Source organism: Rattus norvegicus, chromosome X (genome assembly GCF_036323735.1).
Source record: "Rattus norvegicus strain BN/NHsdMcwi chromosome X, GRCr8, whole genome shotgun sequence".
Lineage (NCBI taxonomy): Eukaryota > Metazoa > Chordata > Mammalia > Rodentia > Muridae > Rattus > Rattus norvegicus.
The window spans coordinates 37,048,581-37,065,525 of NC_086039.1; the positions used below are offsets into that span (position 1 = coordinate 37,048,581).

Here is a 16,945-nt window from a genome sequence, read left to right on the forward strand (position 1 = left end):
AAATACAATGGAAAGCAGTCATGCACTTTCTCATAATAGTGAACATGCATATGGCCAAATTTGTCAAATTGTATACTTTCAACATGTGTAGGATTTTACATATCAATTACTATGCTTTGAACAAGTGTGTTGTCTCATTTAGAATTCAGTACTGATATTGTGGTTGTATAAGCTGATGGAAAGCTACCATGCTGTGAGACCTACTCTTTCATGAATGGCATTAGGTTCCTTGTAAAAAGCTGCTTAGTGCAGCCCTTACCATAAAATGGCACCTTGTTCTTCAACTTCCCATCCTCCAGAACAGTAAAAAAAATGGATTCCTCTTTGTACAGTATGGTATCTTGTTTTACCAGCAGAAATAGACTAAGACATAAGTTATTTCTCAATGGAACTTTTTTTTTAACACAAACTAACCATGCAAGCTGGGTGTAGTGGTGCATGCTTTAATCCCAATACTCAGGAAGCAGAGGTACGCAGATCTCTGAGAAGCAGGCAACTCATATGAGTTGATGATATTGTTGAATCCAGATTCAACACCAACCTGGTCTACAAAGCATGTCCATGACAGCCAGGACTACACAGAGAAACCCTATCTCAAAAAAACTCACAAAAACCCAAACAAACAAAAAACTGTAAACGTGCAAATTCACACATTAGAAGGAACTAAACTCTTTTTGTGTCAAGGAAATAAAAACTTTAATTTATATAAAAAAGGTTTTGTCTATATAAATATTTATATAATGCTTATATAAATACTTACATAAATAAATATGAACATTTATACCTAAGTGTTCATATCAATCTTGACCCTAAATAGTAAACGTCACATATTTTCCTTTAAATGTGAATGGTTAAATCACAGCATACCTATAACATGGGCTAGATTGTTCAGCAATCAAAAGGATAAAACTGCTGATATACACAATTATTTGGATGCATCTCCAAGGTATTATATTGTAGGGGGAAACCTTCTATTAAAATGCTGCAAGTGGAAGGAAAGGCCAGCCAAAGAGGGGATGGATTTAGATGTATATTTGTGGCAATGCAGCAAGTATGATTAAAGAGGGTCTTGTACTAGAACCTTGACTGGTAAACTCATAAACTTTCTGAGATGGTAAATTAAACTAAACTAAATTCACAGGTGCAAATGGCAACCATAGCTTTCATGAGATGTTACCTTTGAGGGAGACTATATTTCTGCCATGTTTCTTACCACTATATATGAATCTGAAAAGGTCTCAACATAAATCTTTGAGATAAAAACATACCATACTACGAGTTTGTATGAAGGAGTTTTAAAATCAAAATAATGCTATTCATGTGTCTTTACATACTCACCCAAATTGGGAGGGATGTAGACAAATGGTGCGACCATATCTGGGATGATGTTCTTAATTCCCACAATATCTGGGTCAATCATGGCATTAGGGCCATTAGTTGGAATGGAGTCCAGTGGTTTCTGAAATACTAGAGGAGCTTCCACAGCAGGCTGGTTAGATGAGATGGTGACAGTGTTGATTTCTTGAGCACCTCCATCACGGGGATCTAAGTCAGTATCAGGAACTAGCTTTTCACGGTTGTCCTCTGCCACTGGCTGAAGAACTCTTCTGTCAGGATTGTCCTGGCCCTCAACTGCTTGCACTGCTGGGCTTAATGGCTCACCACATTTTCTCTGTCCAAGAAAAGAAAATAGAATGAGTTAAGCTTTCTTCAGTTCCTAGATTTCAGTTCCTCCATGTGATCAGCCAATCAAAATGTTTCTTTTTGTTGTTGTTTTGTTTCTTTTTTAATTATTATTTCTTTTTTTTTTTTTTTTGGAGCTGGGGACCGAACCCAGGGCCTTGCACTTGCTAGGCAAGCGCTCTACCACTGAGCTAAATCCCCAACCCCTTAATTATTATTTCTTATTGGATATTTTATTTATTTATTTCATTTTTATTTATTATTTTATTTATTTCAAATGTTATCCCCTTTCCCAGTTTCCCATCCACAAACCCCCTATCCCCCTCTCCTTCTTCTATGAGGGTGTTCCCCCACCCACCCATCCACCCACCTCTTCCCGCCTCTCTGCCCTGATATTCCCCTACACTGGGGAGTAGAGCAGGACCAAGGGCTTCTCCTTCCATTGGTGCCCAACAGGGCCATCCTCTGCTACATATGCAGCTGGAGCCATGGGTCTGTCCATGTGTACTCTTTGGATAGTGGTTTAGTCTCTGGGAGCTCTGGTTGGTTGGTATTGTTGTTCTTATGGGGTTGCAAACCCCTTCAGCTCCTTTCTCTAAGTCCTCCAATGGGGACCCCGGTCTCAGTTCAATGGTTGGCTGAGAGCATCCCCCTCTGTACTGGACATTCTCTGGCAGAGCCTCTCAATTGTTTTGTTTCTTGAGGTTTGTTGTTAGTCATATCATTTTAGGTTTCCTACAAATGATGATCCTCCTGCCCAGGCATCCTGGGTAGTAGGATAGGCATACTTCACCATATTTGGTTCTTTGTCATAAAGAATTTCTAAATTAAAAAAAAAAACACACACACCTAAATTAACCAGACCCAAAGTCAATATATTCTTGTGTGAACACATATCTCATCTAAAATGACACTCACCCAGTTTCAGTCAACTGTGAATACAAACAAAAATTAAAATGATAGTCAGAGATGGCTAAATATATTATTCTTCCAGAACACCCAACTTGGTTCTCATCACCCACACCAAGAAGTTACTTGTACCCCATGTGATCTAACACGCCCTTCTGGCCTCTGCAGCAACTAGGCATACACATAAACACATACACACAAATAATTTTAAAATATTTTTAAAAACTGGTCGAACATGTACATCTATTTGTATCATTACAGCACTTTCTACTGTTAAAAGTAAAGGCAGCTCATTCCCTGTGTCCCCAATACAAATTTTAGTCACCTATGTGAACTAAGTGTAGATGAACCTTGTTAATTTTATGGTTCCATATCTTTAGGTACTAGAAGTTTTGCAAGATTGAAGAATGCCTTTATAATACTTACACATCTCTCCATCTGTGACACCCCACAGAACTCGTGCATTCTTGAAACTGCTTCATAAATATTGGTAATCTGCCTGTTTGTCCTCTCAAGGAGTTCTTCTAATTGCTATTATAAATAAGAAAATTGTTAAGTTCTCATTTTAAAAGAAAAGTAATACATGTGAAAATGTAGGCCGGGAGACGTGGCTCAGCTGTTAAACAGCACTTGCTACTGATTTTGCTGAGGACCTGAGTTCAGTTCCCAGCACCCATCTGGTGGTTCACAACCATCCCATCACAATCAGTTCCTAGAGAGCTGTTCCCCCTTCTGACCTATGCAGGCAGCATGCATGCATGTTATGCACATACATACAAGTAGGTAAATCATGCCCATAAATACAATGAATACATTGAATAAAAATTAAAAACAAAATAATTTTCCAAAGAAAACATGTGAAGCTGACATTTGCGGTTTGGGCACTGGAAGTTCTGCAACAGTCATAAATGCACCATTTCCTTGGGGTAAGCCCTGGATGTGTCACCAACCACCTGGCAGTCTCAACCTGCTTCTATACTGTCTGACCTATGCACATTTGGAAGCGATATCAGTGATGGAAGGTGGGAACTCACAGCTGTTGACACCCTCCCATGCAACACAAACAGGCGGGTGCCATTTCTCATCAAGGAAGGTAGTAACTTAGAGAAATGCAGAAATCCAAGGCTCCATCCCATGCCTACAATGGAGAACCTGAGTGGAAGTAAGCAAGTCTGGTTTTAACAAGCCCTGGGATGGGTCTAGATACATGGTTAAGTATGAGAAGCCCAAGTCTGTGGCACTGAAGTGAACACCACAGCTTCAGGGGAAGACGATTGGTTCTGACAACAGAACATCGACACTTGTTAGGTATATGATGTTGGGCAAGTTACTCAATGTCTCTGCTTCAATTATCTCATGTTCAGAAGTGGGATGAAAATATCTCTTAAAGGTTCTTTTAAGGAGAAACATGGCTGTAGCTTTGTCCTGATAATGAAAAGAACAGTGCTATAAGATGTTTGGCTAAAGAGGGCTCAGCTCTCCATTAGCAGTATCATCTCTGCACACCATGGCACAGGTAAGGAGGTGAGGCAAAGCTTGCCCAGTAGAGCAGACAGAAGTTAGACTATCAGCTGCGGCTTTTCAGAAAACACGAACTCTGAGTAGAACATCTAAAAGTAAGGTAAGGAAAGTGTTAGATGGGTGATATGTGGAGATATGATACGTGGAGCATACAAGGCAGAACAATCAGCATGTGAAAAATACTCAGAGAGAAAAGGAAGCTCAGTGTTTCAATGGGCAGTATAAATGCTGTCCTAAGGAACTACGTTCTGAGGGGAGTACAAAGAGTGAGAGCCACTAAGAGGGTATAGTCAGGCAAGAAAAGTGGTGTTTTCAAGCTGCACAAGAGAAAAAGCAATAGAGAACCACATACATGATTGAGAGGTGGAGGGCTGTGACTGATGCATATAAGTCTATGAAGACAGAAAGGATGGAAGTTGCACAAACCAGCAAAGGCATCAGCCCCTGAGCAACAGAAGACTTAACTCTGTATGAATCAGAATGGCCAAAAAAAGCTAGGCTCTGCCAGGCTTACTGACTGTAGAACTGCACTGCTGCTGGGAAATACTCACCAGGCAAAATACAGTACTCTGCCTCCAGGCTATATCAGGCTCAGAGAAAAACAGGAGATGCCTAGTAAGGAAAAGGTGCTAGAGGGAAGGAAAGAGAGAGAACCAAGGATTGCAAGCAGCATAGCCTGGCGGAGGGAGGGGTAGGGGGAGATCAGTAGAATGCAGTGAAAGCCAGGAGAGAGAAATATCAGAAAGGGAAGTGGCTCAAGCGCCAGTTCCTCAGAACATGACTTGGGAACCTGAGCAATTTTTTGCCCTCACATCACATCGTCCCCCAGCTTCCTAGTTGCTAAGACCCTGGCTAAATACTATACCACAGGCAGCGAGCTATTAAGTAAGATCTAGGAATTTTAGGCCTTGCAGTTCCACTACATCTCTAAATTTTAAATTTATTTGATATTATTAATTTTATTTACACTTTCTTTTTAGAACAGTGTTTTTATAAGAGACAATTTAGGGATGGGGATGGCATTTAAGCTTAGCTCTATAAACAGAAGGTCCCTAGGGCATACCTCAGATTTACCAAATTGGAAACTCTCTGGCATTGGAGGTAATTCACTTAGAATTCAAATCTCAGGTTTAATTCTCACACCAAAATTTTAGTGAGAGGAAGACTATGGACTTAGGCATTTAGTAACCTCTCAAAAATCATACGGACTCTTGTGATTCACTTGATTACAATGATAGTTTTGGTTCTGTTAGCATTATTTATTATTTTTATCTTTATTAACTTGAGTATTTCTTTTTTTAATTTTTTTTATTAACTTGAGTATTTCTTATATACATTTCGAGTGTTATTCCCTTTCCCGGTTTCCGGCCAACCTCCCCCTAACCCCTCCCCCTTCCCCTTATTTATGGGTGTTCCCCTCCCCATCCTCCCCCCATTGCCGCCCTCCCCCCAATAATCACGTTCACTGGGGGTTCAGTCTTAGCAGGACCAAGGGCTTCCCCTTCCACTGGTGCTCTTACTAGGATATTCATTGCTACCTATGAGGTCAGAGTCCAGGGTCAGTCCATGTATAGTCTTTAGGTAGTGGCTTAGTCCCTGGAAGCTCTGGTTGCTTGGCATTGTTGTTCATATGGGGTCTCCAGCCCCTTCGATCTCATCCAGTTCTTTCTTTAATTCCTTCAACAGGGTTCCTGTTCTCAGTTCAGTGGTTTACTGCTGGCATTCGCCGCTGTATTTGCTGTATTCTGGCTGTGTCTCTCAGGAGAGATCTACATCCGGTTCCTGTTGGCCTACACTTCTTTGCTTCATCCATCTTGTCTAATAGGTTGGTTGTATATGTATGGGCCACATGTGGGGCAGGCTCTGAATGGGTGTTCCTTCAGTCTCTGTTTTAATCTTTGCCTCTCTATCCCCTGCCAAGGGTGCTCTTGTTCCCCTTTTAAAGAAGGAGTGAAGCATTCACATTTTGATCATCCATCTTGAGTTTCATGTGTTCTATGCATATAGGGTAATTCAAGCATTTGGGCTAATAGCCACTTATAAATGAGTACATACCATGTGTGTTTTTCTGTGATTGGGTTACCTCACTCAGGATGATATGAAACAGTTCCAACCATTTGCCTATGAATTTCATAAAGTCATTGTTTTTGATAGCTGAGTAATATTCCATTGTGTAGATGTACCACTTTTTTTGTATCCATTCCTCTGTTGAAGGGCATCTGGGTTCTTTCCAGCTTCTGGCTATTATAAATAAGGCTGCTATGAACATAGTGCAGCATCTGTCTTTTTTATATGTTGGGGCATCTTTTGGGTATATGCCCAAGAGAGGTATAGCTGGGTCCGCAGGTAGTTCATTGTCCAATTTTCTGAGGAACCTCCACACCGATTTCCAGAATGGTTGGACCAGTATGCAATCCCACCAACAATGGAGGGGCGTTCCTCTTTCTCCACATCCTCAGCAGATCGGTTCTCACCTGAGTTTTTGATCTTAGCCATTCTCACTGGTTTGAGGTGAAATCTCAGGGTTGTTTTGATTTGCATTTCCCTGATGACCAAAGATGTTGAACATTTCTTTAGGTATTTCTCAGCCATTCAGCATTCCTCAGCTGTGAATTCTTTGTTTAGCTCTGAACTCCATTTTTTAATGGGGTTATTTGTCTCCCTGCAGTCTAACTTCTTGAGTTCTTTGTATATTTTGGATATAAGCCCTCTATCTGTTGTAGGATTAGTAAAGGTCTTTTCCCAATCTGTTGGTTGCCGTTTTGTCCTAACCACAGTGTCCTTTGCCTTACAGAAGCTTTGCAGTTTTATGAGATCCCATTTGTCGATTCTTGATCTTAGAGCATAAGCCATTGGTGTTTTGTTCAGGAAATTTTTTCCACTCCCAATGTGTTCGAGATGCTTCCCCACTTTTTCTTCTATTAGTTTGAGTGTATCTGGTTTGATGTGGAGGTCCTGATCCACTTGGACTTAAGCTTTGTACAGGGTGATAAGCATGGATCGATCTGCATTCTTCTACATGTTGCCCTCCAGTTGAACCAGCACCATTTGCTGAAAATGCTATCTTTTTTCCATTGGATGGTTTTGGCTCCTTTGTCAAAAATCAAGTGACCATAGGTGTGTGGGTTCATTTCTGGGTCTTCAATTCTATTCCATTGGTCTATCTGTCTGTCTCTGTACCAATACCATGCAGTTTTTATCACTATTGCTCTGTAATACTGCTTGAGTTGAGGGATAGTGATTCCCCCTGAAGTCCTTTTATTGTTGAGGATAGTTTTAGCTATCCTGGGTTTTTTGTTATTCCAGATGAATTTGCAAATTGTTCTGTCTAACTCTTTGAAGAATTGGATTGGTATTTTGATGGGGATTGCATTGAATCTGTAGATTGCTTTTGGTAAAATGGCCATTTTCACTATATTAATCCTGCCAATCCATGTGCATGGGAGATCTTTCGATCTTCTGAGGTCTTCTTCAATTTCTTTCTTCAGAGTCTTGAAGTTCTTATTGTACAGATCTTTCACTTCCTTGGTTAAAGTAACACCAAGGTACTTTATATTATTTGGGACTATTATGAAGGGTGTCGTTTCCCTAATTTCATTCTCAGCTCATTTCTCTTTTGTGTAGAGGAAGGCTACTGATTTATTTTGAGTTAATTTTATACCCAACCACTTTGCTGAAGTTGTTTATCAGCTTTAGTACTTCTCTGGTGGAACTTTTGGGATCACTTAAATATACTATCATGTCATCTGCAAATAGTGATATTTTGACTTCTTCTTTTCCAATCTGTATCCTTTGATCTCCTTTTGGTGTCTGATTGCTCTGGCTAGAAGTTCAAGAACTATATTGAATAAGTAGGGGGAGAGTGGGCAGCCTTGTCTAGTCGCTGATTTTAGTGGGATTGCTTCAAGTTTCTCTCCATTTAGTTTAATGTTAGCAACTGGTTTGCTGTATATGGCTTTTACTATGTTTAGGTATGGGCCTTGAATTCCTATTCTTTCCAGGACTTTTATCATGAAGGGGTGTTGAATTTTGTCAAACGCTTTCTCAGCATCTAATGAAATGATCATGTGGTTCTGTTCTTTCAGTTTGTTTATATAATGGATCAGGTTGATGGTTTTCCGTATATTAAACCATCCCTGCATGCCTGGGATGAAGCCTACTTGATCATGGTGGATGATTGTTTTGATGTGCTCTTGAATTCGGTTTGCCAGAATTTTATTGAGTATTTTTGCGTCGATAATCATAAGGGAAATTGGTCTGAAGTTCTCTTTCTTTGTTGGGTCTTTGTGTGGTTTAGGTATAAGAGTAATTGTGGCTTCGTAGAAGGAATTCGGTAGTGCTCCATCTGTTTCAATTTTGTGGAATAGTTTGGATAATATTGGTATGAGGTCTTCTATGAAGGTCTGATAGAATTCTGCACTAAACCCGTATGGACCTGGGCTCTTTTCGGTTGGGAGAATTTTAATGACTGCTTCTATTTCCTTAGGAGTTATGGGGTTGTTTAAATGGTTTATAACTTCGGTACCTGGTATCTGTCTAGGAAATTGTCCATTTCCTGCAGATTTTCAAGTTTTGTTGAATATAGGCTTTTGTAGTAAGATATGATGATCTTTTTAATTTCCTCTCATTCTGCAGTTATGTCTTCATCTTCATTTCTGATTTTGTTAATTTGGACACACTCTCTGTGTCCTCTCCTTAGTTTGGCTAAGTGTTTATCTATCTTGTTGATTATCTCAAAGAACCAACTTTTGGTTCTGTTGATTCTTTCTATGGTCCTTTTTGTTTCTACTTGGTTGATTTCAGCTCTGAGTTTGATTATTTCCTGCCTTCTACTCCTCCTGGGTGTATTTGCTTCTTTTTGTTCTAGAGCTTTTAGGTGTGCTGTCAAGCTGGCGACATATGCTCTCTCCTGTTTCTTTCTGCAGGCACTCAGAGCTATGAGTTTTCCTCTTAGCACAGCTTTCATTGTGTCCCATAAGTTTGGGTATGTTGGACCTTCATTTTCATTAAATTCTAAGAAGTCTTTGATTTCTTTCTTTATTTCTTCCTTAACCAGGTTATCGTTGAGTAGAGGATTGTTCAGCTTCCTCGTATATGTGGGTGTTCTTCCCTTATTGTTATTGAAGACCAGCTTCAGGCCATGGTGGTCTGATAGCACACATGGGATTATTTCTATCTTTCTGTACCTGTTGAGGCCCGTTTTTTGACCAATTATATGGTCAATTTTGGAGAATGTACCATGAGGTGCTGAGAAGAATGTATATCCTTTTGCTTTAGGATAGAATGTTCTATAAATATCTGTTAAGTTCATTTGGTTCATAACTTCTCTTAGTCTGTCTACGTCTCTGTTTAATTTCTGTTTCCATGATCTGTCCATTGATGAGAGTGGGGTGTTGAAATCTCCTACTATTATTGTGTGAGGTGCAATGAGTGTTTTGAGCTTTAGTAAGGTTTCTTTTATGTATGTAGGTACCCTTGTATTTGGGGCATAGATATTTAGGATTGAGAGTTCATCTTGGTGGATTTTTCCTTTGATGAATATGAAGTGTCCTTATTTTTTTCATGACTTTTAGTTGAAATTTGATTTTATTTGATATTAGATTGGCTACTCCAGCTTGCTTCTTCCGACCATTTGCTTGGAAAGTTGTTTTCCAGCCTTTCACTCTGAGGTAGTGTCTGTCTTTGTCTCTGAGGTGTGTTTCCTGTAGGCAGCAGAATGCAGGATCCTCGTTGAGTATCCAGTTTGTTAATCTATGTTTTTTATTGGGGAGTTGAGACCATTGATGTTGAGAGATATTAAGGAATAGTGATTATTGCTTCCTGTTATATTCATATTTGGATGTGAGGTTATGTTTGTGTGCTTTTCTTCTCTTTGTTTTGTTGCCAAGATATTTAGTTTCTTGCTTTTTCTAGGGTGTAGCTTGCCTCCTTATGTTGGGCTTTACCATTTATTATCCTTTGTAGTGCTGGATTTGTAGAAAGATATTGTGTAAATTTGGTTTTGTCATGGAATATCTTGGTTTCTCCATCTATGTTAATTGAGAGTTTTGCAGGATACAGTAACCTGGGCTGGCATTTGTGTTCTCTTAGGGTCTGTATGACATCTGTCCAGGATCTTCTGGCTTTCACAGTCTCTGGCGAAAATCTGGTGTGATTCTGGTAGGTCTGCCTTTATATGTTACTTGAACTTTTCCCCTTACTGCTTTTAATATTCTTTCTTTATTTTGTGCATTTGGTGTTTTGACTATTATGTGACGGGAGGTGTTTCTTTTCTGGGCCAATCTATTTGGAGTTCTGTAGGCTTCTTGTATGCTTATGGGTATCTCTTTCTTTAGGTTAGAGAAGTTTTCTTCTATGATTTTGTTGAAGATATTTACTGGTCCTTTGAGCTGGGAGTCTTCACTCTCTTCTATACCTATTATCCTTAGGTTTGATCTTCTCATTGAGTCATGGACTTCCTATATGTTTTGGACCAGTAGCTTTTTCCATTTTATATTATCTTTGATAGTTGAGTCGATGATTTCTATGGAATCTTCTGCTCCTGAGATTCTCTCTTCTATCTCTTGTATTCTGTTGGTGATGCTTTTATCTACGGCTCCTTGTCTCTTCTTTTGGTTTTCTATATCCAGGGTTGTTTCCATGTGTTCTTTCTTGATTGCTTCTATTTCCATTTTTAATTCCTTCAACTGTTTGATTGTGTTTTCCTGGAATTCTTTCAGGGATTTTTGTGATTCCTCTCTGTAGGCTTCTACTTGTTTATTTATGTTTTCCTGCGTTTCTCTAAGGGAGTTATTCATGTCTTTCTTGAAGTCCTCCAGCATCATGACCAAATGTGATTTTGAATCTAGATCATGCTTTTCTGGTGTTTTTGGATATTCCGTGTTTGCTTTGGTGGGAGTATTGGGCTCCGATGGTGCCATGTAGTCTTGGTTCCTGTTGCTTGGGTTCCTGTGCTTGCCTCTCGCCATCAGATTATCTCTAGTGTTACTTTGTTCTGCTATTTCTGACAGTGGCTAGACTGTCCTATAAGCGTGTGTGTCAGGAGTGCTGTAGACCTGTTTTCCTGTTTTCTTTCAGCCAGTTATGGGAAGAGAGTTTTCTGCTTTCGGGTGTGCAGTTTTTCCTATCTACAGGTCTTCAGCTGTTCCTGTGGGCCTGTGCCCTGAGTTCAGAAGGCAGGTCGCTTGGAGCAGAAAAGTTGGTCTTATCTGTGGTCCTGAGGCTCAAGTTTGCCAGTGGGGTGTTGCTTATGAGCTCTCTGTGAGGGCAGCAACCAGGAGGATCTGTGCCGCCCTTTCCGGGAGCCCCCGTGCACCAGAGTCCCAGATAGCATTTGGTGTTTTCCTCTGGAGTCAGAGATGTGGGCAGAGTGTACTCTCTTCTGGTTTCCCAGTTGTGTCTGCCTCTCTGAATGTTTAGCTCTCCCTTCCACGGGATTTGGGTGCAGAGAACTGTTTATCTGGTCGGTCCCTTCAGATTCTGGTGGGGTCTCAGATGCAGGGGACCTGCTGCTCCTGTGCCCTTATCTAAGGGAACCCAGAGGCCGTATACAGTTTCCTCTTGGGCCAGGGATGTGGGCAGGGGTGGGCAGTGTTGGTGGTCTCTTCTGCTGTGCAGTCTCAGGAGTGCCTACCTGTCCGGGTGGTGAGCTCTCTCTCCCATGGGGTTTGGGAGCAGTGAGCTGGGGGCAGGGAGCTCGAGGTTGGGAATCCTGCTAAAAACCGGAAGTGTCCGGTCCTAGAGGAATTTTGCCTCTGTGTGTCCTGAGGCCACCAGTCAGGTTGTTTGCAGCAGAAAAGTTGGTCTTACCTGTGGTCCTGAGGCTCAAGTTTGCTCATGGGGTGTTGCTTATGAGCTCTCCACGCGGGCAGCCAACTTGAGTATTTCTTATTTACCTTTCGATTGTTATTCCCCTTCCTTGTTTCTTATTTACACTTTTTTTTTTGCTGAAGGCTGTATATAGTTTATTTTATTTATTTTTTTTATTAACTTGAGTATTTCTTTTTTTTTTTTTTTAACTTGAGTATTTCTTATATACATTTTGAGTGTTATTCCCTTTCCCGGTTTCCGGGCAAACATCCCCCTCCCCCCTCCCCTTCCTTATGGGTGTTCCCCTCCCCACCCTCCCCCCATTGCCACCCTCCCCCCAACAGTCTAGTTCACTGGGGGTTCAGTCTTAGCAGGACCCAGGGCTTCCCCTTCCACTGGTGCTCTTACTAGGATATTCATTGCTACCTATGAGGTCAGAGTCCAGGGTCAGTCCATGTATAGTCTTTAGGTAGTGGCTTAGTCCCTGGAAGCTCTGGTTGCTTGGCATTGTTGTACATATGGGGTCTCGAGCCCCTTCAAGCTCTTCCAGTTCTTTCTCTGATTCCTTCAACGGGGGTCCTATTCTCAGTTCAGTGGTTTGCTGCTGGCATTCGCCTCTGTATTTGCTGTATTCTGGCTGTGTCTCTCAGGAGCGATCTACATCTGGCTCCTGTCGGTCTGCACTTCTTTGCTTCATCCATCTTGTCCAATTGGGTGGCTGTATATGTATGGGCCACCTGTGGGGCAGGCTCTGAATGGGTGTTCCTTCAGTCTCTGTTTTAATCTTTGCCTTTCCCTTCCCAGCCAAGGGTATTCTTTTTCCTCATTTAAAGAAGGAGTGAAGCATTCACATTTTGATCATCCGTCTTGAGTTTCGTTTGTTCTAGGGATCTAGGGTAATTCAAGCATTTGGGCTAATAGCCACTTATCAATGAGTGCATACCATGTATGTCTTTCTGTGATTGGGTTAGCTCACTCAGGATGATATTTTCCAGTTCCAACCATTTGCCTATGAATTTCATAAAGTCATTGTTTTTGATAGCTGAGTAATATTCCATTGTGTAGATGTACCACATTTTCTGTATCCATTCCTCTGTTGAAGGGCATCTGGGTTCTTTCCAGCTTCTGGCTATTATAAATAAGGCTGCGATGAACATAGTGGAGCACGTGTCTTTTTTATATGTTGGGGCATCTTTTGGGTATATGCCCAAGAGAGGTATAGCTGGATCCTCAGGCAGTTCAATGTCCAATTTTCTGAGGAACCTCCAGACTGATTTCTATAACTGGCGATTGAATCTAGAAGTTCACACATGTCAGACAAGGGCTCTGATACTAAAGCATATGCCCAGCTCTTTTTAAATTTTATTCTGGAAAGAACAGGGTCTCACAAAATTTCCCAAGCTAGCCTTGGCCCTGCGACCCTCCTGCCTTAGCATCCCAAGTAGCTGAGATTACAAGCCTGCACCACCACACCCAAACAAACCTTTGTTTTTAAAACTTTGCTAGCACATTCTATTCATAAAATCTTATAACAACCAGCTCTGTTATATGTACCTCCATTGCCTTTAAGGAAGTGGGCTTCAACCTTCCGAATGCTGCAACACTTTAATACAGTTACTTCCTCATGCTGTGGTGACCTCCAACCATAAAATTATTTTCATTGCTACTTCATAAATGTAATTTTGCTATTGTTATGCATTGAAATCTAAATATCTGTGTTTTCCAACAGTCTCAGGCAGCCCCTCTAAAAAGGTTGTTTAATGCTCAAAGTAGTTGTGACCTCAGGTTTGAGATCTACAGGTACTGCCCTAGGCTACGTAGTTCACAAAACCCCTAATAATTACATACTACTCTTGGTATCTATTAAAAAGCTAATTTTTCGGGGTTGGGGATTTAGCTCAGCGGTAGAGCGCTTTCCTAGCGAGCGCAAGGCCCTGGGTTCGGTACCCAGCTCCAAAAAAAAAAAAAAAAAAAAAAAAAAAAAAAAAAGAAAAAAAAAGCTCATTTTTCTAATATCCCCTCAAAACGACACTAAGAAATTCCCACAGAAAATACAATTTTGTTACACTTGAGAATACATTATGTACAGTTAGGCTCACTGTCAAACTGCATCCAAATCAGCCAAATGTCATAGAATATTACATTAGAAAAATTAAACATCAAGGCATTTACATGAAACCCATCCTGTTGCTATGTGCACCCAGAGCTAGGGCTTTCCCACAGCCCTTCAGACCCAAAACCTGCCCATAGAGAGCTGGTCTCCCAGGAGTGCTCTCATTCCTAAGGTTACAGGCTCGCAGGCCCATAAGAGGGACGAGCTCCAGTCAGAGACAGCAAGACCAACTAACATCAGAGATGACCAAATGGCAAGAGGCAAGCACAAGAACCTAAGCAACAGAAACCAAGGCTACTTGGCATCATCAGAGCCCAGTTCTCACACCACAGCTAATACTGGATATCAAAACACACCCAAAAAGCAAGATTTGGATTTAAAAATCACAACTCATGATGATGTTAGAGGACTTTAAGAATAACATAAATAACTCACTTAAAGAAATACAGGACAACACACATAAACAGGTAGAAGCCTTTAAAAAGGAAACAAAAAAACCCTGTAAAAAGTTACAAGAAAATATAACCAAACAGGCAAAGGAATTGAACAAAATGAGAAAAGAAATTCCTCCCATCACATAATAGTCAAAACACCAAACGCACAAAATAAAGAAAGAATATTAAAAGCAGTAAGGGAAAAAGGTCAAGTAACATATAAAGGCAGACCTATCAGAATTACATCAGACTTCTCACCAGAAACTATGAAAGCCAGAAGATCCTGGACAGATGTCATACAGACCCTAAGAGAACACAAATGCCAGCCCAGGCTACTGTATCCTGCAAAACTCTCAATTATCATCGATGGAGAAACCAAGAAATTCCATGACAAAACAAATTTTCAGAATATCTTTCCACAAATCCATCCCTACAAAGGATAGTAGATGGAAAACTCCAATACAAGGAGAGAATCTACACCCTAGAAAAAGCAAGAAAATAATCTAATTTCAACTAACCCAAAAGAAGATAGCCACACAAACATGATTTTACCTCTAACAACAACAAAAAACAGGAAACAACAGTCACTATTCCTTAATATCTCTTAACATCAATGGACACAATTCCCCAATAAAAAGACGTAGACTAACAGACAGGATATGTAAACAGAACCCAGCATTTTGCTGCATACAGGAAACACACCTCAGTGACAAAGACACTAACTCAGAGTAAAAGACTGGAAAACAATTTTCCAAGCAAAAGGTCCCAAGAAGAAAAATGGAGTAGCCATTATAATATCAAATAAAATCAACTTTCAACCAAAAGTTATTTTAAAAGGTAAGGAAGGATCGCTTCTCAGCTTTTTGGCTAAGATCAAGTGTAAAAGGTAAGGAAGGACACTTTATACACATCAAAGGAAAAATCCAACAAGATGAACTCTCAATCTTAAAAATCTATGTTCTAAATGCAAGGGCACCCAAATTCATAAAAGAAACCTTACTAAAGCTCAAAGCACACACACACAATAACAGTGGGAGACTTCAACACCTCACTCTCAGATATGATAAGATCACTGAAACAGAAACTAAATAAACACAGTGAAACTAATAGAAGTTATGAACCCAATGAATTTAACAAATATCTATAGAAAATTTCCACCTAAAAAAAAGAATATACCTTCTCCTAAGCACCTCATGGTACCTTCTCCAAAATTGACCATATAATCGGTCAAAAAACAGGCCTAAATAGATTCAAGAAGGTTGAAATAATCCCATGCATCCTATCAGATTACCATGGACTAAGGCTGGTCTTCAACAATTAAAACAACATATACATGTAAGCTGAACAATGCCCTACTAAATGACATCTTTGTCAAGGAAAAAATAAAGAAATTGAAGTCTTTTTAGAATTTAATGAAAATGAAGGCACAAAATATCCAAACTTATGGGATACAATGAAAACTGTGCTAAGAGGGAAATTCATAGCTCTGAGTGCCTCCAAAAAGAAACAGGAGAGAGCATACACTAACAGTTTGACAGCACACCTGAAAGTTCTAGAACAAAAAGAAGCAAATACACCCAGGAGGAGTAGAAGGCAGGAAATAATCAAACTCAGAGCTGAAATCAACCAAGTAGAAACAAAAAGGACTATACAAAGAATCAACAGAACCAGGAGCTGGCTCTTTGAGAAAATCAACAAGATAGATGAACCCTTAGCCAGACTAACCAGAGGACACAGAGAGAGTGTCCAAATTAACAAAATCAGAAATGAAAATGGAGACATAACAACAGAATCTGAGGAAATCCAAAAGATCATCGGATCCTCCTACAAAAGCCTATATTCAACAAAACTGGAAAATCTGGAGGAAATGAACAATTTTTTCTAGACAGATATCACATACCAAAGTCAAATAAGGATCAGATAAACCATCTAAACAGTCCCATAACTCCTGAAGAAATAGAAGCAATTATTAGAGGTCTTTCAACAACAACAACAACAACAACAACAACAACAACAACAACAACAACAACAACAAGTCCAGTAACAGACGGGTTTACTGGAGAATTTTATCAGACCTTCATAGAAGACCTAATACCAGTACTGTCCAAACTATTCCACAAAATAGAAATGAAAGGAACACTATCTAATTTGTTCTTTGAAGCCAAAATTATGCTTATACCCAAACCACACAAAGACCCAACAAAGAAAGGAATTTCAGACAAAATTCCTTGATGAATATGATGCAACATTACTCAATAAAATTCTAACAAACCAAATTCAAAAACACCTCAAAACGATCATCCATCATGATAATGTAGGCTTCATTCCAGGGATGCAGGGATGGTTCACTATGTGGAAATCTAACAATATATTCCACTATATAAGCAAACTCATAGAAAAATATCACATGATCATTTCATTAGATGCTGAGAAAGCATTTGACAAAATTCAACACCCCTTCATGATAAAAGTCCTG

The 16,945-nt window shown here is 40.0% G+C and overlaps 1 protein-coding gene across 1 annotated transcript in view; it reads right to left on the reverse strand.

The window, feature by feature from the left end:
* LOC120099333 (ribosome biogenesis protein erb1-like) overlaps window positions 1-16,945 on the reverse strand; it is a 95,846-nt gene that overhangs the window by 51,063 nt on the left and 27,838 nt on the right. Inside the window, exons 4-5 of the mRNA XM_063280569.1 lie at window positions 3,019-3,123; window positions 1,339-1,672 (exon numbers count right to left, since the gene is read on the reverse strand). Coding sequence (XP_063136639.1) covers window positions 1,339-1,672; window positions 3,019-3,123 — 439 coding nt within the window. The remainder of the gene's footprint in view (window positions 1-1,338; window positions 1,673-3,018; window positions 3,124-16,945) is intronic.